Here is a 26,538-nt window from a genome sequence, read left to right as displayed (position 1 = left end):
GAGGAACGGGCCAAAATACCAGCAACAGTGTGAAACTTTGAAGACTTACAGAAAACATTTGACCTCTGTCATTGCCAACAAAGGGTATATAACAAAGTATTGATAAACTTTTGTTATTGACCAAATATTTATTTTCCACCATAATTTGCAAATAAATTAATAATCCTACAGTGTGATTTTCTGGATTTGATTTCTCTCATTTTTTTCTGTCATAGTTGAAGTGTACCTATGATGAAAATTACAGGCCTCTCATCTTTTTAAGTGGGAGACCTTGCACAACATTATCTAGTTGTAGATTATCTACAACTCTGAGCAAGGTTTGAGAAATGATGGTTTTAGTCAAATATTATCTCTTGTGGTCAATTTGCAGTCTACAAATGTATATGTAATTATCTTCCAGCCGTCCGCTCGGGGGAATTAAAATAAATAAATAAATATACGCCTGCGTGTGAATCTAGTTGATGATCCCTGGTCTATGCCATGGAAAAAAATATTTTCTCCCCTTTTTAAAAATGCCTTTTCTGTGTTTTTCGGTATGCATAAGGAATCTGGCAACAAGAACTCTCACTACCATGACAACAACCTGATATCCTCTGTGACAAACATGTTTTCTAATGGTACTAACACCACAGGGACAACGCTACGCTGGGCTTTGATGCTAATGGCCAAGTACCCTCTTATACAGGGTAAGTATCAATGTGCACACACACACACCATTGTACAGACATTGCTTCAAGTGATTGTAGTGATGCAAGACAATCAAGGTTTTACTTGCTGTGAACATTTCCCTCTTGAACCACCATACATTGAAAGTCCATATATTTAAAAAAATAAAAAGTTGTTTCAATTGCTTGAACACTGAATGAAGCTGTAGTCCACATGAATGAAACAACCGGTTATATATATATATATATATATATATGGAGTTGTACTATGGTGTGGTAATAAAGGATACCGTAGCCATAGAGGACAACAGGTTCATAACTTGAGGGAGAGCAGTGGAGCAAAAACCCAGAAGGAAGCAGTGATCGGAGTAGAATACTCAATTATAATCTTTGTTCTAATAATAAATATAAAATATTTTTTAAACTAGTCTACAAAAAGTAATTAGAAATATTCTCAAAAAAATCCACTTCCAAAAACAACATCCTTCCATGTTGATCAGATAATGCACTTTCCCCACTGTCTAGCTTGACTTTCCCCGCGGGCTAGCTTGACTTTCCCCGCGGGCTAGCTTGACTTTCCCCGCGGGCTAGCTTGACTTTCCCCGCGGGCTAGCTTGACTTTCCCCGCGGGCTAGCTTGACTTTCCCCGCGGGCTTGACTTTCCCCGCGGGCTAGCTTGACTTTCCCCGCTGTCTAGCTTGACTTTCCCCGCTGTCCATTTTGTTCCAACCTTCCAGCTTGGACAGGTGTATATTTTGTGTGTGCAGTTTTTCTCATTCATGTGTAAGCATTTTATTTGGAACAATGTTTTAGATTCTTAAAAGTGTACACATGACAGTGCTGTTTTTCATAACACTAAATGCATTTTCTAAATGTACACTGAACAAAAATATGAACGCAACAATTTATAGAGGCCGTTATATCCTGTCTATTGATGGTGATAGTGTCACGCCTGCTCACTCCTTCCTGCAATCAACGTCGCTGGTCTACTCTCACCGGTCCTGGCAACCCACATTGCGCATAGCTGCTCCCATCATTAAGCCCACCTGGACTTCATCACCACCCTGATTACTCTCCCTCCTTATAGTCCTCACCCACCCCAGTCATCAGGCAGTACTGGTTCTGTTTTCATGTCCTGATGGCGATCTTGTTTTATATTCGCTATGTTGGTTATTATTAAACTCACCATCTGCACCTGACTTGGTGTTAGTTGGTATTTGTTGAGACATTATGCATTGAATGTTGAGATTACCATCTTGTCCTATGACAAATTATACTGTTTGATAGTTAATTTAGTGACAGGTTTTGATCGGGTTAGTGCATTTTGCCAGGGAAATGTGGTGTTTTGGCAAACACTTTTTTTGTTTGCATTATCCCTGTTTTGAGGGAAGTGTTCAAACAATCCAGAAACTAACAGTTTTGTTGGACGTGATTTACACAATTTACTTATTGTGTAGCTGTTGACTACAAAAAGGTGTTATGTATTAAGTGAGAACATTGAACTGTGCAGAAAAGGTAACTGTTTTGGTATGTAGGTTAAGGTATAATTCCCAGCTTAATTCAGTTATCAAGCCATCTTGTAAAAATTATAAAATGTCCAGGGTAAAGATTAAGATGACATTTTCTGAGGGTAGTAACTTTGGTCCTCCCTCCTTTCTGTCTCAGACCGGGTCCTGGAGGAGATCAGCAGCGTCATAGGAAGTCGTCAGCCCTTAGCAGAGGACAGGAAGAACCTGCCCTACACTGATGCAGTGATCCATGAGACCCAAAGACTGGCCAACATTTTACCCATATCCGTCCCTCACACCACCAGCCGAGATGTCACCTTCCAGGGATATTTCATCAAGAAGGGGACGCTTGTGTTTCCTCTACTGACGTCTGTCCTACAAGACGGAAGCGAATGGGAGAGCCCACACACCTTTAACCCCGCCCACTTTCTGGATGAGGAAGGTCGATTCACCAAGAGGGATGCCTTCATGCCCTTCTCTGCAGGTGAGTTCCACTGTTTCTGTATCCATACTGACTGGGTAAGTGAATCCTTCTATGGTACTCTAAAATGAAGAGTTTGGGGAATTGCTTTGAACCAGAGAGTTTATGGTATAAAATGTGTGTACATTTTTGACATATTTATATGTGAACTGTAGGAATCTAAGTAAACCTAATTGTTATGTTGTCTACCTCATTTTATCTTCTTCCAGGTCGTAGGGTGTGTCTGGGTGAGGGTCTGGCCAGGATGGCGCTCTTCCTCTTCTTCACCTCCCTCTTGCAGCGCTTTCATTTCTCTCCTCCTCCTGGAGTAACAGAAGATGATCTGGACCTCACACCATCCGTGGGGTTCACCCTCAATCCTTCACCTCACCAGCTCTGTGCTGTGAGCCGGGTCTGAGATGAGTCTGGGCCTAATGTATATTATACATGACTTATTATACATTAACAAATGCTCCACTTTAGACAAACATGCTGAAATGGGTTACCTCACCGGCTGTGCTGTGAACCAGGTCTGAGATAAGACCAGTCCCTCAATGGTTTTGGTTTAATTTGATTGCTCTACAATCCAACAATCTAATTGATTGATACAAAGCACTGCTATTATGTATGTACAGAATGCAATTGTTTTTGGTTGCTGTCCTGCCTTGTCTGGGACTGGATAGCTGTTGCTAAGTAAAGTCAATCATTTTTCTAGCTAATGTTATCAGTAGTTGATATCTATACCTATACCTACCCTTGTGGGCATGTTTTTATGTGACTAGCAAACATACTTAGCCAGATCTGCTAGCTAGAACAATGACTAACCATAAGCTCCAGCAGGAGTGGAACTACTTTCACTCCATGAGCGGTTCTAGTTATGGAAGGAGACTTGAAACAAAGAAAGACTGCATTGACACATGAAACCCAATTTGGCTCTTTTTCCACTGTTTAGTCTTTTGACTTACCATATCAGCACTTTTGCCTACAATTGGACAAAAGACCAGAATTGGGCTGCCTGTGTAAAAGCAGCCAAAAGGTCTCACTTAAAGTGAAGTTGTTTACAAACTGTTCGCTAGCTGGTAGCTAGTTTAAGCTACTCCTTGTCCATTGATATTAGCTAGTGGTAAGCTCTAGCCACATTAGCTACTGTACTAATGACTATTTACATACATATATATATACATGTATACAGTATATATATTTGGGCACGAAAATCCATTTTATTGCACCTTTAAGCTTTCTTGTCCCATTCAAACGGGCCAACCAAAGGTACATAACACTAACAGTGTCTGTTATTGATAACAGTTAGAAGATTGACTCTGCCAAGCTTGATTACACCCCAAAGATAAATAAGTTAAGACGTAGGCTTCTGATTGGCCTTTGACTCTTTGATTAGTAGCATGTCAGAGGGCTCCATATGTATTGCTATTCAATAATACAGTTGAGTGTGCTTGACATCGGTACCAGTTCGTCAAATTCTGGTCCATTTAGTCAACTTGGGGTTCGGAATAGAATAGAATTTGAATTACTGTCTGTGCTCAGTGGGAACCAATCACTGTGCAGCAATGAAACATTTTCAACTTGTAGATTTCACCAAAACATTTAAATAAAGTCTTAAAGTGGAACTGACTGTATTTTAGCAACATGAAATGGTATTAACATCTGTTCATATTTACCCCCAGGAAGAATATGACATCTTTTCGTTTATATCTTCAGACAGGTGAGCACTTAGATATGGTCATTTTCATCATAAATTCATAACATGTTTGGGAATGACGTATAGTAAGGCATTTGTGTGAATTCTATAGCAATATAAAGCTGCTGTGCTTTTGCACAATGAATAGACACTGCGTTAACAGAGCAAATGAAATGTAACCATACTTTAAAAGTCATATGTTTAAGTAATAAGGCACGGGGGTGTTTGGTATATGACCAATATACCATGGCTAAGGGCTGTTCTTGGGCACGACGCATCACGGAGTGCATGAACATAGTCCTTTGCCATGACATATTGGCCATATACCACAAAACCCTAAGGTGCCTTCTTGCTGTTATAAACTGGTTACCAACGTAATTAGAGCAGTAAAAAATAAATGTTTTGTCATACCCATGGTATACGGTCTGATATACCACGGCTGTCAGCCAATCGGCATTCAGGGCTCGAACCACCCAGTTTTGAACATCAATTATACTATTTATTTGCTGCGGGTGATTCTTTGATCCACCTCTACACAGACGAAACCATTCTGTATACATTTCCCCTTTGGACACTTAACAAACCTCCAAATGAGCTTCAATGCCATACAACATTCCTTCCGTGGCATCCAACTGCTCTTATGCTAGTAAAATAAAATGCATGCTCTTCAACCGACCAGCATCACTACTCTGGACGGTTCTGACTTAGAATATGTGGACAACTATAAATACCTAGGTGTCAGGCTAGACTTTAAACTCTCCTTCCAGACTCACATTAAGCATCTCCAATCCAAAGTTAAATCTGGAATCGGCTTCCTTTTTCGCAACAAAGCCTCCTTCACTCATGCTGCTCAACATACCCTCGTAAAACTGACTATCCTACCGATCCTTAACTTCGGCAATGTCATTTACAAAATAGCCTCCACAACACTCTACTCAAACTACATCCTGTTTGCTATCACAGTGCCATCTGTTTTGTCACCAAAGCCCCATATACTACCCACCACTGCGACCTGTATGCTTTCGCTGGTCCTCACTACATATTAGTTGCCAAACCCATGGCTCCAGATCATCAACAAGTCTTTGCTAGGTAAAGATCTGCCTTATCTCAGCTCATTGGTCACCATAGCAACACCCACTCGTAGCACACGCTCCTGTAGGTATATTTCACTGGTCATCCCCAAAGCCAACACTGGCTGCACTTGAACTGCATTTGAAAATTCAATCTAATTGAATTCATTTTGATACCTCCTTTGCTTTCTCATTTTTGTCCTTCCTCTTTTGGACTCCCCTTTTGTGTTGATACATTGTGTCACGTTCGTTGTAACGAGGAGACCAAGGCGCAATGTGATGAGAATACGTTCTTCTTTATTTAACGGAACACTGAAAAAAAACTAACAAAACAAATAAACGTGGAGCTATAAACACTAGTGCTGACATGCAACTACACATAGACAATAACCCACAGATAAACCAAGGATTATGGCTACCGAAATATGGTTCCCAATCAGAGACAACGATAAACAGCTGCCTCTGACTAAGAACCAATCTCGGCAACCATAGACATATAAACCCCTAGACTAGAAAACCTCTAGACATACAAAATACCCTAGACAGGGAAAACACACATACCACCCTCGTCACACCCTGACCTAACCAAAATAATAAAGAAAACGAATAAGTAAAGTCAGGGTGTGACACATTGCTGATCTTTATACCTGTCATTTTCAATTCTCGACTTTCTCTCAATTTTTTTTTTTTTTTGGATGTTGTCTCTTGTTAGCTAGCTCAACTGTTGCTTAAAACGATGACAGAAACAACAATGCTTTGGAGAGTATTTACACAATGAATCCCAGAAGGCATTTCATTATCTTAACATTGAATAATATGAGTTATTTAGCTAATGAATTAGATTTGTCATCAATACACTAAAATATCATACTGACTTATGTCATGGCAAAAATCCTTTTATTGGTGAAACCATCAGTGGGATCATTTATCATCTATCATATAACCTAGATTAAAGAAAGATCTTGTTGTCAAGTTATAGACATGATGGATCCGCGTCAACAATTAATACTTAGGCGTGATGGGGAGATATTCAGATCGGGGCCCATCACGGTGCGACCACACCGGCTGAAGCTACGCCACTGGCCACCAGTCTGCTTTCAGTTGTCTGTCACCGTCAGGTATGTGGATGATCAGGGCTTTATTCAGGAACCTTTTTTGGGCTACTTTGATGTGTCAAGTGGGCGAGATGCGCAGTCTGTTTGACTTTATGAATTTTGAGATGTCTGAGTTTAACTTCATAGAGAAACTCGTCCAAACCTACGAAGGCACAGCTGTAATGGAATGTACCTGCTATTTGGATTTACATCCTAAGTCCCCTCGTTCCCTGATTTATGAGGTGATGACTACTCCACTCCACTACCATTGTTAACTTTCTCCTGACATGAACTGAAGCCACACCGTCTCATTGTGTCCTCTCATCCACTGGTACATTGAATGTTTCCCTTCCAAGCACTGTGAATACCCCTATCAATTTCCTCTCATTACTGTATGTAGAGTCAATCGCATACACAATCACATTAGTACACACTTTTTACTCCTTGCTTGGACTACCTTATTCTTAGCTCTTTTGTCTAACTGTGTCGTGTCTTGTGTTATTGTTTTTAGTTCCCAGTAAAATCCTGTCCTGCACTGGTCAAGCCTCTGAACACCTCAACTCATGCTACATACCCTCATTCAATCACTGATGTGATCCCATTCCAACAATGTAAGTAGCCCTCTCACTCCCATCCTCCTCAGTTTTTGAAGTCACTAGCCTCCACTGGTCCCATGGGATCTTTCGTGACCACAGAGTCAGGACACACGTTTAACGTCCCATCTGAAAGACTGCACCCTACACAGGGCAACGTCCCCTCTGGCCTGTGACATTGGGATATTTTGTTAGACCAGTTGAAAGGGTGCCCCCTACTGGCCCTCCAACACCACTTCCAGCAGCATCTGGTCTCCCATCCAGGGACCAATCCTGCTTAGCTTCAGAAGCAAGCCAGCAGTGGGATGCAGGGTGGTGTGCTGCTCCTATGACTGAACCCCTTTGGCCATAGACTTATGTGATTTCATAGGCCTGCAAACAGTAAGTATGTTGTCACCCAATCTATCTTGAATAAGAACATTATCACAGAGATCACCAGGTATCATTGGGCTGTATTGCTAAAATGGCACATTTTTCAACCGGGCCTGGTCAAGAATCCACTTTTCTAGTTTGAATCACATGGCTTATGGAATCCAGGCAGCAGGCCTCATGCTTATTTTACTTTTTCATTTTCCTTGTTTTTTTTTAAATCACAGGTACAGCATTTGACACCACCCAGCCTCTAAATTACATAATCTCCAACATAATCTTGGCCATTGTCTATGGCAGCAGATTTGAATACACTGACCCCCTATTTACAGGCATGGCGATTAGGGCCAATGAGACTTTATAGGCTGCGCATCAGTTCAGGTACATTCTGCTCATTCAGTCCACTCTGTTTTTACTCTACTTTCTCAATAGATAATTACAGTCTTGGTGCAATCAATATAACTAGGAAATAAAACACGAGTCAGACTGAGCTTCAATTAGAAAATACATGAGTCAACCATTGGATAGAGGGCTCTTTGCCATGATGGCTTGCCACAAAGCCTGTTTTAGCATGGGCAATGCCATCATGGCAAAGAGCCCTCTATCTAATGGTTGACTCATGTATTTTCTAAATAAAGCTCAGTCTGACTAGTGTTTTATTTCCTAGATGTCCATTGAGGACATTCACCCTGTTGAAGTAGTCATGTGGGTGGAACTTGCTATGGGTTAGGAGGGATCACAGAATTCTATCCATGTCAGCAGGAGGGATCAGCCAACTAATGATATTACTGAGCAAACATTCCATAACTGCAGGTAGCAGTAAATCACCAACCTTGGCTTTATGCCTGTTCAGACAACACACTCCAGATGGCAGTATTTAAATAAATAAAAATAACAACTTTATTTTACTAGGCAAGTCAGTTAAGAACAAATTCTTATTTATAATGTCAGCATAAATGGGAACAGTGGGTTAACTGCCTTGATCAGGAGCAGAATGACATTTTTACCTTGTCAGCTTGGGGATTTGTTCCAACAACCATTCATTTACTGGCCCAACGCTCTACCCACTAGGCTACCTGCTACCCCTTACAGTTTCTTACTGACTGTCAATAAACGCTTGAATTAAAATGACTACTTTAAAATAGTGAAAATCCTCAATGGCACTGCCCATGATAAAACACGCTTTGTAGCATGTGAGCCGTCTATGGGAGCCAACTGAATCAGAGTAAAACTTCCTGTTTCTTTTGCAAGTACCATTTTCCTGGTCCTAGAGTCATGAAATGTTCAGAATACATCAAGGGGAGTTACTGCTTTCAATAAATGGAAAACAAGTTGGCAAAAACTTGTTAAGAGATTTATCAGGCATGACACTATTCTATATGTCCATGTAGTAATAGTTATATACACACAATAATAGTATACAGTGCCCTCCTTAACTACTAGGACAGTGAAGCATGTTTTCCTTATTTTGGCTCTCTACTCCAGAACTTTGGATATTAAATCAAACATTTACCATGGGGTTAAAGTGCAGACTGTCAGCCTTTAATTCGAGGGTATTTGTATTCGTATCAGGTGAACCGATTTAGAATTACAGCACTTTTTGTAACCATTTTAGGGGACCAAAGGTATTGAGACAAATTCACGTCTGTGTATTAAAGTAGTAAAAAGTCAAATATTTGGTCCCATATTCATAGCACACAATGACTACATCAAGCTTGTGACTCTAAACACTTGTTGGATGCATTTGCTGTTTGTTTTGTTTGTGCTTCAGATTATGTTGTGCCCAATAGAAATAAATAGTAAATAATGCATTGTGTCATTTTGGAGTCACTGTTATTGTAAATAACAATAGAATGTTTCCAAACACTTCTACATTAATTGTGGATGCTACCATGATAACGGGTAGTCCTGGAGTATTGAGTCATAAGAAGAAAAAATGCTTCATTGTCCCAATAATTACAGAGGGCACTGCTTAAGAAATGTATACAAGCAGATGTTTGCATAAAGTTTTATGCTATTCTATATGTGTATATCCTGATAGATGTACAACATGTTCCCCTGGCTGGGTCCATGGATTAAGGACCGGATGAGTTTGAAGAAGAATTATGCCGATATGAAGGTGGATGCCACAGAGCGAGCAAGGGGCTTGAAGAACCCTCAGATGTGTGGAGGCTTTGTGGACTCATTCCTAATACAGAGGCAGAGCCTGGAGGTACTGTAGGATATTAAGTTTATGCTGAATCTGAGTCTTGCATCAAATTGTCATCCAGCAGAATTTATGTTACAGGGGTTAAGCTAAATGCTCGGGCTGCGAGCTACAAGGGTTTCTCAGGAGTATTTCCCCCATTTTGGGGCTTAAAGTGACATACTGTATATATAGCCTGCACATAACAGATTGGGTCAGCCCGATAGTGTGTAAACCACTCAGGAGTTACTAGTCGTAATATGGCAAAGGGCGCAGGTTATGAATCTAGGAGGCATGGCTGGGTCATTAAAGTTTAACTTTGGTTTTGTTACACTACCTCTCATCCTCCTTTATGTCTCAGACCAGGTCCAAGAGGAGATCAGCAGGGTCATAGGAAGTCGTCAGCCCTTGGTAGAGCTGCTATCAAATATCCTGCCCGGTTCTTAGAGTTGTGCAGACATAATGGAACAAGCTGTCAATCACTTTTGCTTTAAAAATGTCTTAAGAATCAGACTCTTTTTTTAAATGTTCGCCTAAAATGACATACCCAAATCTAACTGCCTGTAGCTCAGGACCTGAAGCAAGGATATGCATATTCTTGATACCATTTGAAAGGAAACACTTTGAAGTTTGGAAATGTGAAATTAATATAACACATTACATCTGGTAAAAGATAATACAATTTTTTGTTTGTTTTATTCTTTGTATTTTTTTTGTACCATCTTTGAAATGCAAGAGAAAGGCCAAAATATATTTTTCCAGCCCAGGTGCAATTTAGATTTTGGCTACTAGATGGCAGCAGTGTATGTGCAACGTTTTGGACTGATCCAATGAGCCATTGCATTTATGTTCAACATTTTGTATCAAGACTGCCCAAATGTGCCTAATTTGTTTATTAATAACTTTTCATGTTCAAAACTGTGCACTCTCCTCAAACAATAGCATGGTATTATTTAACTGTAATAGCTAGTGTAAATTGGACAGTGGAGTTACAACCTCATGGCAATCACATTAGCCTACGTTAGCTCAACCGTCCCGGGAGGGACACCGATCCTGTAGAGGCTAACAATGTTCTTTGTTTGTCTCTGACTGCAGGGGACATCTGTGATTCCTCTATTGATGTCGGTCCTGCACGACGAGAGTGAATGGGAGAGCCCACACCTTTAACCCCGCCCACTTTCTGGATCAGCAGGGACAATTTGTAAAGAGGGATGCATTCATACCCTTCTCTGCAGGTATATTGAAAATGAGCTGTCACAACAACAAAAATAATAAGATTGAATATGGCCTATGTGGCATTGGTAGTAGTCATATACATAAATTCTAGTCAATTTACTAGAAAGTGTCAAAACAATAACTTTAGACAAGGATCAGTATTTTAATATTCAGTCTAAAAAGAGAAAGTCTGAGATGTACTTGTGATGTCTCTGCTTTCCTTGACAAATGTGAAGGTTGGGTTTAGATTAAGTAATGCCTCCTAACACACATATGATTGGTGCTATACTGTAAACCCACCCTGAATATCTAAGCAACCGATAAATTACTAAAGTTACCTGAATCTTCAGTAATGTTGGTATTAAACAAGTAATCTTTGGTAATTTATACTTTAAAATATATATTTATATATAGTGATCATTTTTCACATTTGTGTCCATTGTACGCCAGGAATGTCAAACTCAATCAGTGCAAGGGCCATACTGAAAGAAACGCAAATAATTTGCGGCCCAGACATTAGCCTGTTATGTTTGTTTTTACAAAGCAAGCTTGCATACAACTGTGGCCCAAACTGGCCATGGTTTTATTCAAATAAATATGTTAGTTTTTAATGTCCACTTACAGTGGGGAAAACAAGTATTTGACACACTGCCGATTTTGCAGGTTTACCTACTTACAAAGCATGTAGAGGCCTGTAATTTGTATCATAGGAACACTTCAACTGTGAGAGACGGAATCTAAAAATAATCATAATCCAGAAAATCACATTGTATGATTTTTAAGTAATTCATTTTGCATTTTATTGCATGACATTGCATGTTTCTTAATGTACACTATCATTCAGCAATGAACTCAATCATACATTCTATTGTGCTCATTACTTTGTCCCAGAGAGAGTTGAGGGGATGGACGGGTCTGTGAAAAATCTAGATACATATAACACTAAGCGACTCATTCAGAATCCATCTATGGTGCTTTAACATTTTGGGCCGTTGCTTTGACCCAGAGAGTTGATGGTATAGTTTATGTTATAGAAATGTGTGTACAATTTGACATCTATTGATATGTCAACTATAGTAAATATATGTAGACCTAATTGTTACATGTTGTCAGAGAGAATACAGTAGACGACATGTGTGAAAAAGTGATTGATTGATCTATTTTTAGTGTTATTTGTTTATGCCCTTTTATGGACATCCAGTCCGGATGTTCTCACGCTATGGAAATCCTGTCCGGATTTTCTCACGCTATAGACTGAGTGCTTATGTAACATGATCGTGCAACTGTTTCTTTGAAGTAAAGCATATGTTTGTAATAAAAATGTCCTGGTGATTGATGTATAGTGACCTTGTTGAACTGTTGAATGTTTGAAAATTTGAAACATTTGGGAATTCATGTAGTGAATGGAGGCCTAAGTGTAAACATTGAAACAGTTGGGTATTTATGTAGTGAATGGGGGAGGCCTAAGTGTAAACATTGAAACAGTTGGGAATTTATGTAGTGAATGGAGGCCTAAGTGTAAACATTGAAACAGTTGGGTATTTATGTAGTGAATGGGGGAGGCCTAAGTGTAAACATTGAAACATTTGGGAATTCATGTAGTGAATGGAGGCCTGAGTCTGACCATTTTAAACAGTTGGGTATTTATGTAGTGAATGGGGGAGGCCTAAGTGTAAACATTGAAACAGTTGGGTATTTATGTAGAGAATGGGGGAGGCCTAAGTGTAAACATTGAAACAGTTGGGTATTTATGTAGTGAATGGGGGAGGCCTAAGTGTAAACATTGAAACAGTTGGGTATTTATGTAGTGAATGGGGGAGGCCTAAGTGTAAACATTGAAACAGTTGGGAATTTATGTAGAGAATGGGGAGGCCTGAGTTTGACCATTTGAAACAGTTGGTAAAGTTTTGTCGTAAACTTATGGAGGGAGCTTGTGACCCCTTGTAAAATGAAAAAGTATTTTCCGGGTAGGTCTGCCTGAGTATAACTAAGTGTTAGACTTGTCCTATGACGTGTGTGTTAGGCAGGGTGCTAGGTTACAAGCAGAGAGAAACTTACTCAAATTTAGAATCTTTCCTACAACATAATAGTAGTAATATGTTTAAATGGGGGTAGTAACATTTTGCAGGAAAAAAGAAAGTGTTTTAAAAAGAAGCATGTACTGTATTTACCTTCAACTAATGACAGCTCTTCCTCTGGTCTTCTGTCTCTCTTCCTCGGCCCTCTGGTTGCATCAAGTTACGAGCTGTGGATTTAGAAGCCCTGATCAAGGAGCAAAGGCATTATTTATATGAATACAGTTAAAAAACAATTATACATAAACATTTTAAGGCTATTAAAATGTAGTATTGTGTTGTAATATGTAGGATTTATATAAATGTTTTGTAAGACAACATTTTAGGTGTAGCTTAAGTTTGCATCGTAACTTTTAATAATAGTAATTTCTTTAAATGCTGGTAGTAACATTTTTAACATGTTACTACCCACCGGTAGCAAGCGCTCCAGCAAGTATATTTCACTGGTCATCCCCAAAGCCAACACTTCCTCTACCGATCACTGTACCTGAACGTACACAGCCAATCTGTAAACAGCACACCCCACTACCTCATCCCCATATTGTTACTTATCCATTTGCTCTTTGGCACCCCAGTATCTCTACTTGCACATCATCATCTGCACATCTATCACTCCAGTGTTAACGCTAAATTGTAATTATTTCGCCTCTATGGCCTATTTATTGCCTTACCTCCCTACTTTTCTGCATCTGTGCAATGAGGTATTGTCATGCTGAAACAGGAAAGGACCTTCCCCAAACGGTTGCCACAAAGTTGGAAGCACAGAATAGTCTCGAATGTCATTGTCTGCTGTAGCGTTAAGATTTCCCTTCACTGGAACTAAGGGACTTAGCATAAACCATGAAAAACAGTCCCAGACCGTTATTCCTCCTCCACCAAAATGTACAGTTGGCAACATGCATTCGGGCAGGTAGCGTTCTACTGGCATCCGCCAAACCCAGATTCGTCCATCAGACTGCCAGATGGTGAAGCGTGATTCATCACTCCAGAGAACACGTTTCCACTGCTCCAGACTCCAATGGTAGCAAGCTTTACACCATGGTAATCGTAGGCTTGTGTGCATCTGCTCGGCATTGGAAACCCATTTCATGAAGCTCCCGACAAACAGTTAATGTGCTGAAATTGCTTCCAGAGGCAGTTTGGAACTCAGTAAGTGCTGCAACCGATTTTTACGCTTCAGCACTCGGCAGTCCCTTGTGGTTTACCACTTCGAGGCTGAGCTGTTGTTCCTAGACATTTCTACTTCATAATAACAGCACTTACAGTTGACTGGGGCAGCTCTAGCAGAAATTTGACAAACTTACTTGTTAGAAAGGTGGCATCCTATTATGGTCCACATTGAAAGTTACTGAGCTCTTCAGTAAGGCCATCCTACTGCCAATGTTTGTCTATGGAGATTGCATGGCTGTGTGCTTGATTTTTACACCTATCGGCAATGGGTGTGGCTGAAAGAGCTGAGAACACTAATTGGAAGGGGTGTCCACATACTTTTGCATATATAGTGTACTTCCTCCATAGAGATCCTGTTAGTATTCTAATTCTTTGAACACCTCTTGGCTTTTTGCCCACTATCACATTCTAACTATAGAATTAAAACAGGTATTATATTTCTATGATTCCAACAGTTCAACCAAGTGTTTTGATCTAAATCGCAAGTCAAATCACAGTTGCAATATTTTGTCAAAAATAAGGCCTAGATGTTTAGTCTGTATCGTGCAGCACTATGTGGCAGTGTGGAAATGATCTCAAATGAGTTCAACTTCTGGTTGAAGTATAAACAGCATAAAATTAATCCAAATGGAAAAGCCCCACTGAAACCATTTAGAATGTATGTGACCATGCACAACTCATACAGCAAATGTAGAACTTTTATTCTAATAATAAATAATCATATATATTTTGGCCATACCACCCAGTCCTAGGTTGATGTGATTTGTAAGATTGTTTTATCTGGCTAATGTTTTCAGTTTTCAAACGGTAAAAGTATAGAATGGATTTCAGCACATTATGCCTGCTTTTAGTTGGCTAATGGGCGTCATGACTCAAGCTCCAAGTACGTAGTGTTCCGTTTGTTCCAGTTTTACAAATAAATGTTTGTTGACAGAAAAGACCTCTGACACCGTTTATCCATGACTTGTGTTCTTCTACCTCAAAAGTCAACTGACTTCAGGTTGTCAATATCAGTATCTATAGAACGTGTCAAGTAGTTTCTGTGGACACCCCCCTCAAGGTTGGAGTTTATCCCCCCTCTCCAAAATAAAAACAATAGAACATGTCTGAATACCCATACTTGCATCCTAAATATACTGAACAGAAATATAAACGCAACATGTAAAGTGTTGGTCCCATATTTCATGAGCTGAAGTAAAAGATGCCGGAAATGTTCCATACGCGTATTTTTCTCAATCTGAGCACAAATGTGTTTACATCCCAGAGCTCCCGAGTGGTGCATCTGTCTAGGGCACTGCATCTAAGTGCAAGAGGCATCACTACAGTCCCTGGTCAAATTCTGAGCACAAATGTGTTTACCTCCCTGTTGGTGAGCAGTTCTCCTTTGCCAAGATAATCCATCCACCTGACAGGTATGTCATATCAATAAGCTGTTTCAATCACATAATAATTACACAGGTGCACCTTCTGCTGCGGACAATAAATGACCACTCTAAAACGAATTTGGCAGTACTACCAGCCTCACAGCCGCAGAGTAGGGGGTGGGGTGGGGGGGTGCACTATTTCTGTCTGTTATAAAGCCCTTTGTGGGGAAAAACTCATTCCAATTGGCTGGGACTGGCTCCCAAGTGGGTGGGCCTATGCTCTCCCAGGCCCACCCATGGCTGTACCCCTTCCCAGTCATGTGAAATCCATAGATTAGGGCCAAATTCATATTTCAATTAACTGATTTCCTTCTATGAACTGTAACTCAGTCAAATCTTAGAAATTGCTGCATGTTGCATTTATATTTTTGTTCAGTATAGTTTGCCATTCGAGTACGCTATATTTTTTTATTTTATAGTATACAACATTTAGGAAATTAGAGTATACTTTACATGCCTGGATGTCATACTAATTTATGTTTTGACAACAGTATGTGAAAATATAATGTTTAAAGTGCAATATGCAGAAATCGCTGTAATAGTTCACCTAATTTCAGTTTATGTGACAAGAAATAGTGTCGAGCAGTGGTTCCCAAACTTTTATAGTTCCGTAACCCAAACATTCCACCCCCTGCTGCATACCCCCTCTATCACCAGGGTTAGCACACTCTCATCATTGTAGCCTGCCAAACACACAGTATACGATACATTTATTAATACGAATGAGTGTGAGTTTTTGTCACAATCTGGCTCATGGAAAGTGACAAAGAGCTCTTATAGGACCAGGGCACCAATAATAAAACATCTAGCTCTTTATTTAGCCATCTTACATATGAAACCTTATTTGTTCATCTCCACAGGTTAATGAGAAGGGTATGCTTGAAAGGATGCACATAACTCTGCAATGTTTGGTTGTATTAGAGAGAGTCTCAGTCTTAAATCATTTTCCACACACAGTCTGTGCCTGTATTTAGGTTTCATATTATTGAGGGCCGAGAATCCACTCTCACATAGGTACGTGGTTGTAAAGGGCATCACTGTCTTAACAGCTCAATTTGAAAAGGCAGGATACTCTGAGTGCAGCCCGATCCAGAAATCTGGCAGTGGCTTCTGATTAAATTTCATTTTCACAGTATCGCTTGTTGCAATTTCGATGAGGCTCTCTTGTTCAGATATCTGTAAGTGGACTGGAGGAAGGGCATGAAAGGGATAATGAATCCAGTTGTTTGTGTCGTCCATTTCGGGAAAATACCTTCGTAATTGCGCACCCAGCTCACTCATTTTTTCCCTCTCTCAACTTTTTTCATTCAACTTTTTCACTCAGGACTCTTTATCTGGACGTTCATCAGGACCTCCACCAGCCGAAGCTAAGTAGTAACGTTAATGTTGTCTTCTAATTGCAGTCGCTGTACTCATAATATACAGGAGAACGGTCGCTTTATGACGAGGATAGCTGTGCTGCAAGCCCAGCTTCAGACGCATTCGTTAGGCAGGGGTAATATAAGTGTAGGAAAGGACGAAACAGGGTCTGTGCCACCAGTAAGTACAGATAGTAGTATAAATCCCCTCGCACAGTCCCCGCAGCCGGACAATTTTCTCTTGGCTTCTGGAAGGAAATTCTGTAGGAATGCTCAACCGGTGTCGCTTATTCAGCAGACAGAAACTTTCAACCGGTTCTCCCCATTAAGCAATGGGTCGATGTCAAGAGAATTATGTTCTCAGTGTTCATAAACCCAATTGAATTGATAACTCTGCCTGAAACCCAGAATTTGTAGGAAACTGGTTGGAATGAATCAGACGGAGGCCCAGTTACAATAGTCGTGAATGTTTATTTAGAGAGTTCTGCTTATCATTTCCTGTACATTGGTCTAAATACCTCACATTTTGTTATAAATGTTCCTCCTCCTCTCAGATACAATGGCAATATAGTTGACAAGTCTTCTCCTACTCATAGATTGTCTGCCACCTGTTATGCAATCTACTACAAGCCCAGGTCTCTAACCTCCCTGAGTGGGGACAGATTGTCCTGTAAAACACACAGTAGTACAGCTTGTCTGACAATAGCTCAATTTGTTTCATACTTGCACCCTGCTTACATACTAAAAATGAACAGAAAGTCCTTGTTCTAATTCTTGAGTAAAACTACACACATCAGATTTAGTTTTACGGTTCTAATAAGCTTCATACAATCATACAGTGACAGGGTAGTATTCTGTTAATTATAGTTCTACGTTAAATGTATACATCATTTAGTCATTATTCATAAAATTCATGACAGTTGGAGTCAGAGGCCAAGCCTTCTCTGGTCTCTCCTCCTCCTGTCTGATACGCCGAAGCCTCCCACCATTAGCTCTGACAAATTGAAAACACTAGTCATTGGTGATTCCATTACCCACAATATAAGACTTCAAACGAATCATCCAGCGATCATACACTGTTTACCAGTGGGCAGGGCTAGCGACGTTAAGGCTAATCTGAAGATGGTGCTGGCTAAAGCTAAAACTGGCGAGTGTAGAGAGCATAGGCATATTGTTATCCACATCGGCACCAACGATAATAGGATAAAAAAGTCAGAGGTCACCAAGCGCAACATAGCGTCAGCATGTAAATCAGCTAGAAAGATATGTCGGCATCGAGTAATTGTCTCTGGGCCCCCTCCCAGTTAGGGGGAGTGATGAGGTCTACAGCAGAGTCTCACAACAATCGCTGGTTGAAAACTGTTTTCTGCCCCTCCCAAAAGATAGCATTTGTACATAATTGTCACTCTTTCTGGGACTCACACACAAACAGGACCAAGCCTGGCCTGCTGAGGAGGGACAGTCTCCATCTTAGCTGAAGGGGTGCTCTCATCTTAACTACGAACATAGACAGGGTTCTAACTCCCCTAGCTCACAATGAGATAGCTAGCCTGCAAACTTAAGGGAGTCTGCCACTAGCACAGTCAGTGTCGTCAGCTCAACTATCCCCATTGAGACTGTCTGTGCCTCGATCTAGTTTGGGCAAAACTGAATGTGGTAGTGTTCTCCTTAGCAATCTCACTGGAATATAGACCTCCTCCATTCCTGTCATCATTGAAAGAGAGTATGATATCTCACATCTCAGAAAAGGGCTACTTAATGTAAGATACCTCACTTTCAAGGCAGTTATAGTCAATTAACTAATCACTGATCATAATCTTGATGTGATTGGCCTTACTGAAACATGGCTAAAACCTGATGAATTTACTGTGTTAAATGAGGCCTCACCTCCTGGTTACACTAGTGACCATATCCCGCAAAGGCAGACGTGTTGCTAACATTTACGATAGCTAATTTCAATTTACAAAAAAAAAGACTGCGTTTTCGTATTTTGAGCTTCTAGTCATGAAATCTATGCAACCTACTCAATCACTTTTTTTTATAGTTACTGTTTACAGGCCTCCTGGGCCTGCATCCTTCCTCACTGAGTTCCCTGAATTCCTATTGGACCTTGTAGTCATGGCAGATAATATTCACATTTTTGGTGACTTTAATATTCACATAGAAAAGTGCACAGACCCACTCCAAAAGGCTTTCTGAGCCATCATCAACTCAGTGGGTTTTGTCCAACATGTCTCCCGACCTACTCATTGCCAGTCATACTCTGGACCTAGTTTTGTCCTGTAAGAATAAATGTTGTGGATCTGAAGCTAACTTAAAAGCAGCATTCCCCAAGAGAGGATGGCTTTCACTTCAGCAGTGATTAATTCATGAACTTCTTTGATGAAAATATCATTAGAAAGCAAATTACGGACTCCTCTTTAAATCTGTGTATTCCTCCAAATCTCAGTTGTCCTGAGTCTGCACAACTCTGCCAGGACCTAGGATCAAGAGAGACACTCAACTTTTTGAATACTGTACCTCTTGACACGTTGAAGAAAATAATCATGGCCTCTAAACCTTCAAGCTGTATACTGGACCCTTTTCCAACAAATCTACTGAAAAACTACTGAAAGAGCTGCTTCCTGCTATGTTGAACATAACAAACGGATCTCTATCCACCGGATGTGTACCAAACTCACTAAAAGTTTCAGTAATAAAGCCTCTCTTGAAAAAGCCAAACTTTGACCCAGAAAATATAAAGAACTAATCAAATCAAAGTTTATTTGTCATGTGCGCCGAATACAACAGGTGAAACCTTACAGTGAAATGCTTTCTTTCAGGCTCTAACCAATAGTGAAAGAAAGGTGTTAGGTGAACAATAGATAAGTAAAGAAATAAAACAACAGTAAAAAGACAGGCTATATACAGTAGCGAGGCTACATACAGACACCGGTTAGTCAGGCTGATTGAGGTAGAATGTACATGTAGATATGGTTAAAGTGATTACGCAAATATGATGAACAGAGAGTAGCAGTAGCGTAAAAGAGGGGTTGGCAGGTGGTGGGTGGTGGGACACAATGCAGATACCCCGGTTAGCGTGGCCTGCAATTTATCACAATATACTCTACTTCAGGCGAGCAAAATCTAGAGACTTCCTTAGATTTTGTGCACCAGCTGTTGTTTACAAATATGCACAGACTGTTTTCTGTGAGTCTGATACTAATTGGTCCTGTGTAGCTCAGTTGGTAGAGCATGGCGCTTGTAACGCGCCAGGGTAACGCCAGGGTAGTGGGTTCGATCCCCGGGACCACCCATACGTAGAATGTATGCACACATGACTGTAAGTCGCTTTGGATAAAAGCGTCTGCTAAATGGCATATATTATATTATATTATTATTATTATTATATATTATTATATTATATTATTATTAATTACTGACAGCAATCTCTTTTGTCAAAAGGTCACTGTCCTTTCCGGCAAAGTATGGCATCAAGAAATGGGTGGCCTGTGACGCACAATCCAGCTACCCTTGGAATGTATGCACACATGACTGTAAGTCGCTTTGGATAAAAGCGTCTGCTAAATGGCATATATTTATTTATTTTATATTTAGCCAATGTGCGGGAGCACTGGTTGGTCGGCCCAATTGAGGTAGTAAGTACGTGAATGTATAGTTAAAGAGAATATGCATATGATAAACAGAGAATAGCAGCAGCGTAAAAAGAGGGTTTGGGGGAAGGGGTGTGGGGGGGCACATAATGCACATTTTTAGGGCCTTCCTCTGACACCGCCTGGTGTAGAGGTCCTGGATGGCAGGCAGCTTAGTCCCAGTGATGTACTGGGCTGTACGCACTACCCTCTGTAATTCCTTGTGGTCAGAGGCCGAGCAATGGACGAACCAGGCAGTGATGCAACCAGTCAGAATGCTCTCGATGTTGCAGCTGTAGAACCTTTTGAGGATCTCAGGACCCATTTCAACTCTTTTTAGTTTCCTGAGGGGGAATAGGCTTTGTCGTGCCCTCTTCACAACTGTCTTGGTGTGTTTGGACCATTCTAGTTTGTTGTTGATGTGGACACCGAGGAACTTGAAGCTCTCAACCTGCTCCACTACAGCCGCATCGATGAGAATGGGGGCGTGCTTGGTCCTCCTTTTCCTGTAGTCCACAATCATCTCCTTAGTATTGGTTACATTGAGGGATAGGTTGTTATTCGGCCCCCACTGGACAGGTCTCTGACCTCCTCCCTATAGGCTGTCTCATCGTTGTCGGTGATCAGGCCTACCACTGTTGGGTCGTCTGCAAACTTAATGATGGTGTTGGAGTTGTGCCTGGCCTGTAGTCGTGGGTGACCAGGGAGTACAGGAGGGCATAGAAGTGATTTAGCTCGTCTGGTAGGCCTGCGTCACTGGACAGCTCGCAGCTGTGCTTCCCTTTGTAGTCTGTAATAGTTTGCAAGCCCTGCCACATGAGACGAGTGTCAAAGACAGTGTAGTATGATTTAATCTTAGCCCTCTATTGACGCTTTGCCTGTTTGATGGCTTGTCGCAGGGCATAGCAGGATTTCTTGTAAGCTTCCGGGTTTAGAGTCCCGCACCTTGAAAGAGGCATCTCTACCCTTTAGCTCAGTGTCAATGTTGCCTGTAATCCATGGCTTCTGGTTGGGGTATGTACGTACAGTCACTGTGGGGACGACATCCTCAATGCACTTATTGATAAAGCCAGTGACTGATGTGGTGTACTCCTCAATGCCATCAGAGGAATCCCGGAACATATTCCAGTCTGTTCTAGCAAAACAGTCCTGTAGTTTAGCATCTGCTTCATCTGACCACTTATTTTATAGACCAAGTCACTGGTGCTTCCTGCTTTAATTTTTGCTTGTAAGCAGGAATCAGGAGGATAGAGTTTTGATTTACCAAATGGAGGGCGAGGGAGAGCTTTGTACGTGCGTCTGTGTGTGGAGTACAGGTGATCTAAAATGTGTTTCCCTCTGGTTGCACATTTAACATGTTGATAGAAATTTGGTAGAACTAATATAAGTTTTCCTGCATTAAAGTCTCCGGCCACTAGGAGCGCCGCCTCTGGGTGAGTGGTTTACTGTTTGCTTATTTCCTTATACAGCTGACTGAGTGCGGTCTTAGTGCCAGTATCTGTCTGTGGTGGTAAATAAACAGCCACGAAAAGTATAGCTGAAAACTCTCTAGGCAAGTAGTGTGGCCTGCAATTTATCACAATATACTCTACTTCAGGCGAGCAAAATCTAGAGACTTCCTTAGATTTTGTGCACCAGCTGTTGTTTACAAATATGCACAGACTGTTTTCTGTGAGTCTGATACTAATTACTGACAGCAATCTCTTTTGTCAAAAGGTCACTGTCCTTTCCGGCAAAGTATGGCATCAAGAAATGGGTGGCCTGTGACGCACAATCCAGCTACCCTTGGAAGATGCAAGTCTACAGTACATAGGGAACCCGACCAGTGGAGGCCAGGAGAAGAACCAGGGGATCCTGGTTGTGCTTGATGTGACAGATGGACTGAGGAGGCACAATGTCACGTGTGACAATTGCTTCACCTTTTATGAACTCAGCCAGCAGCTCCTGAAGAGGAAGATCACCATGGTTGGCACAGTTAGAAAGAACAAGCCTGAGCTCCCTCTACACTTCTCACAACAAGGGAAAGCGAGGCCTTCTCATCAAAGTTTGCGTCCAACCCCACCACCACTCTAGTTTCTCACCTCCCAAAGAGGAATAAGATTGTGGTCCTCCGGAGCACAGCCATCAGCCTGGACTACAACCACAACAAAGGAGGCATGGACAACCTGGGCAAGGTGTTTAGTTAAGTTTAGTTTATTAATTAAAAAACAAGCACACAAAACTTAAAAGCCATACTTGCACATTAATAAAATAATCGAGGATAACACACAATGAAGCCTGGGACTTATTTCCATTGTGGTCCTCTTGAGCCAAGATGGCTAGACAAGATCAAACACAGTATGGCAGTCAAAAACATAGAAGAAGAACATTATCTCATCATTCCAGTTACATCATAGGGGTTATTCATATGGGCACAGAAGACATCAAACATATTTTTACTTTATGTTTAAAGCTGTCCAGAGGGGACGTTGTTTAGATAGGCAGAGGCAACTCATTCCATTCTGAGGCTCCAGTATACAAGAAAGTACCTTCCCCAGCATTACTACTACCTGTATTATTACTACCTGTATAAGCACACATCAGCAACACCTGATCTGGTGCTGGGATTGTGTGCATCCCTAACATGAGGAAAGTAATCACTTAGATATCTGGGCGCAGGACCATAAATACTCCTGTAAACCAAACCTAGTCAAATCTGGGACACCCTAGCCTCAACAGGCAGCCAGTTTAGTTTCTGAAAGCAGCTCCTGCCTATGTGAGAACGTGGACTCACCTTCAATACTACCCTGATCAGCTTATTATGGGCAATCTGGAGCTTCCTCTTCATAAGTTTAGATAAGCCCCAAACCAGAAAGTACTAGCATAATCAAAATGGCATTGAATGAGGGCAGTAGCTAGCACTTTCATGGAGTCCTTATCAAGCAGCTTGGACTTTCTAGCCAAAAACTTAGTCCTGGCAACCTTCCCTAGCACCTTATTGGCCATGCTCACACCTCCCAAGCTTCCATCAAGGATACATCCCAGGTAGCTAACAGAGGTTTTAGTAGTCAGCACCTCACCTCCTAACTCCACTCTGATTTCAGACGACCTACACACTTTAGGTCTGGATCCAAAAATAATTGCTTCAGTTTTCCCTAAGTGCAGAGATAGCTTATTATCTTCCAGCCATTTGCTAATGTTAGTAAGCTCTGAGCTAAGTATGCTCTCCAACATAGTTTTACTTTTGTGAGACACCAGAAGTGTACAGTCATCCGCATAAAGAAAAAGACGGTAAGAACAAGCATCTTTCATATGGTTAATATACAATAAAAACAGCAGAGGCCCAAGCACGCTCCACTGCGGAACGCCACAACTCATTGGTTTTGCCTGAGACGGTGAACCATTAACCTCTACTGATAAATAGGACTTCACCCAGCCTAGAAGAGGGATACTGCCTCCAGTTTGGAGATTAGGAGACAGTGGTTAACTGTATCAAAGGCCTTCTGTAGGTCAAGCAGTACCATTTCACACAGATTTCCCCCATCAATCTCTTTCCTGATGAAGTCAGTCAAGTAAAGTAGACATGAATCAGTGGAGTATGTTTTTCTAAAACCTGACTGAAAATCATACATTAGACCCTGTTTGTTAACATATTCATACATTTACTCATGTACAACCTCTCCAGGATCTTTGATGTTACACAGAGGATAGATACAGGCCTATAATTCCCAGGGTCAGACTTTATCCCCTTCTTATACAGAGGTATACCTTTAGCTTGTTTCATGTCCCTGGGAAAGGTGCCTTGTTCAAGAGTGAGATTAATAATATGCGTAATACAAGGGCCAATTTGCTCAGCAGAATCGATTAGAAACCTTGCAGGAATATTATCCAGGCCTGTGACTTTGGAGCATTTAAACTCTGCCAGCATACTGACTATTCTGGCTGTTGCTACCTTTGCAAAATAAAAAGAGTTTGGCTGAACCCCTAACTCCACATAATACGTATTGAGTTGGTTGCTTCCATACAAACCAGAACTGGTGGGCAGCTTGCTAACCAGCTTGCTGGCAACAGAAGTAAAATATGAGTTGAGTTCATTGGCAACCTCTGCTTTTTCATATACCATCTCCCCTTTGATGTTCAGTCCAATACTGTTGAATTGTTTTTGGTAGTACTACTACAGCCTAGTTCCTTAAATGATTTCCAAAGCTTTTTAAGGTCATTTTGGTTTCAATGATTTTGTCAGCAAAGTAACCCCTCTTACCTTCATCCATCCTGCTCTGTGCTTCATCCATCCTGCTCTGTGCTTCATCCATCCTCCTCTGTGCTTCATCCATCCTCCTCTGTGCTTCATCCATCCTGCTCTATGCTTCATTTCTGTGACTTTTATATAGGACAAAATCATGCTGCTCTTGTGCATTTTTGAAAGTCCTTATTCCTTGCTTGGATAGATTCTAGAATCTCATGATTAAACCAAGGGCTAGATCTCTGCTTTACCCTGACCCATCTAATGGGAGCCATCACATTCACCACATCGAGGAATCTACATTTAAAGGCTTCCCAGGCACTGTCTTTCCCTACACTATCGAGCACAGGTGACCCATCAATTTTACCCACTTCCTACTAAACTTTTCTACACATTATTATTTGAGTCCTCAGATTATAACGGTTTTGTGACACTTAAATATATCATTAAAAATTCTCCTTGTGCAAAATGTAATAAAATGATCACTGATTCCATAGACTATTACTCCACTCTGCGATATTTTTGATTTATCAGACACTAATATTAAATCAATTGTACTTTGCACTGTTTCACATATCCTGGTGGGATCTTTTATCATTTGGGTCAGAGCAAGTGATCTACAAAAGTGCATAAATACATTGTGGGTTGGGCTATTCTTTTTGCAGACATCAGTATTGAAATCCCCCAACAAAATGATTTCCTTCAACAGGGAATCATTACAGTTTGACAACACAATTTCAAGACCATAGAATGCATTCTGCTTGGGAGGCCTATACCACCCCCAACAAAATTGGCTTGGTTTTGGGAAGGCAGATATCCAGCCAGACAATCTCCAGATCAGTGTTTTTTTATTTTTTATATTTCACCTTTATTTAACCAAGTAGGCCAGTTGAGAACAAGTTCTCATTTACAACTGCGACCTGGCCAAGATAAAGCAAAGCAGTGAGACACAGACAACAACACAGATTTACACATGGAGTAAACAATAAACAAGAAAATGACTCAGTAGAAAAAAGAAGGTCTATATACAGTGTGTGCAAAAGGCATGAGGAGGTAGGCAATAAATAGGCCACAGGAGTGAATAATTACAATTTAGCAGATTAACACTGGAGTGATAAATGAGCAGATGATGATGTGCAAGTGGAGATACTGGTGTGCAAAAGAGCAGAAAAGTAAATCAAATAAAAACAGTATGGGGATGAGGTAGGTAGATTGGGTGGGCTATTTACAGATGGACTATGTACAGCTGCAGCGATCGGTTAGCTGCTCAGTTGGTTGATGTTAAAAGTTTCCAACTTCAGCGATTTTTTTTGCAATTCGTTCCAGTCACTGGCAGTAGAGAACTGGAAGGAAAGGCGGCCAAATGAGGTGTTGACTTTGGGGATGATCACTGAGATATACCTGCTGGAACGTGTGCTACGGGTGGGTGTTGTTATCGTGACCAGTGAACTGAGATAAGGCGGAGCTTTACCTAGCATAGACTTATAGATGACCTGGAGCCAGTGGGTCTGGCGACGAATATGTAGCGAGGGCCAGCCGACTATGGCATACAGGTCGCAGTGGAGGGTGGTATAAGGTGATTTGGTAACCAAACGGATGGCACTGTGATAGACTGCATCCAGTTTGCCGAGTAGAGTATTGGAATCCGGTTAAGTCCGATCTGACGTTAAAAGCAATGTCTGGTCTTACAAACTCACATATTCCCCCACCTTTCCAATTCCGATCCTTCCTGACAATCCTTCTCAATTTCTGATTCACAAACAGATGAATCCAACCATGTCTCAATAAAACATAAGACACCC

General features: G+C 41.0%; 1 protein-coding gene across 4 annotated transcripts in view; it reads left to right on the top strand.

Annotated features, from left to right (window-relative positions):
• Nucleotides 1-25,813, top strand: part of LOC123998814 (cytochrome P450 2K1-like) — a 46,663-nt gene extending 20,850 nt beyond the window's left edge. Inside the window, exons 6-14 of one of the 4 annotated variants that reach the window (XM_046303998.1) lie at nucleotides 545-686; nucleotides 2,331-2,657; nucleotides 2,864-3,045; nucleotides 4,350-4,353; nucleotides 7,005-7,104; nucleotides 9,497-9,667; nucleotides 10,736-10,875; nucleotides 20,327-20,418; nucleotides 22,231-25,813. In XM_046303998.1, the coding sequence (XP_046159954.1) occupies nucleotides 545-686; nucleotides 2,331-2,657; nucleotides 2,864-3,045; nucleotides 4,350-4,353; nucleotides 7,005-7,084 (735 nt within the window). In that variant the 3' untranslated portion in view covers nucleotides 7,085-7,104; nucleotides 9,497-9,667; nucleotides 10,736-10,875; nucleotides 20,327-20,418; nucleotides 22,231-25,813. Of the gene's footprint in view, nucleotides 1-544; nucleotides 687-2,330; nucleotides 2,658-2,863; nucleotides 3,070-4,315; nucleotides 4,354-7,004; nucleotides 7,105-9,496; nucleotides 9,668-10,735; nucleotides 12,171-20,326; nucleotides 20,419-22,230 lie in introns of those variants that run through there. The other 3 variants (XM_046303997.1, XM_046303999.1, XM_046304000.1) reach the window with 3 other exon arrangements.
• Nucleotides 25,814-26,538: the final 725 nt, after the last annotated feature.

Source organism: Oncorhynchus gorbuscha, linkage group LG16 (assembly GCF_021184085.1).
Source record: "Oncorhynchus gorbuscha isolate QuinsamMale2020 ecotype Even-year linkage group LG16, OgorEven_v1.0, whole genome shotgun sequence".
Lineage (NCBI taxonomy): Eukaryota > Metazoa > Chordata > Actinopteri > Salmoniformes > Salmonidae > Oncorhynchus > Oncorhynchus gorbuscha.
Note: the sequence above shows the minus strand (reverse complement) of the source record. Positions and strands in the feature narration are given on the sequence as shown.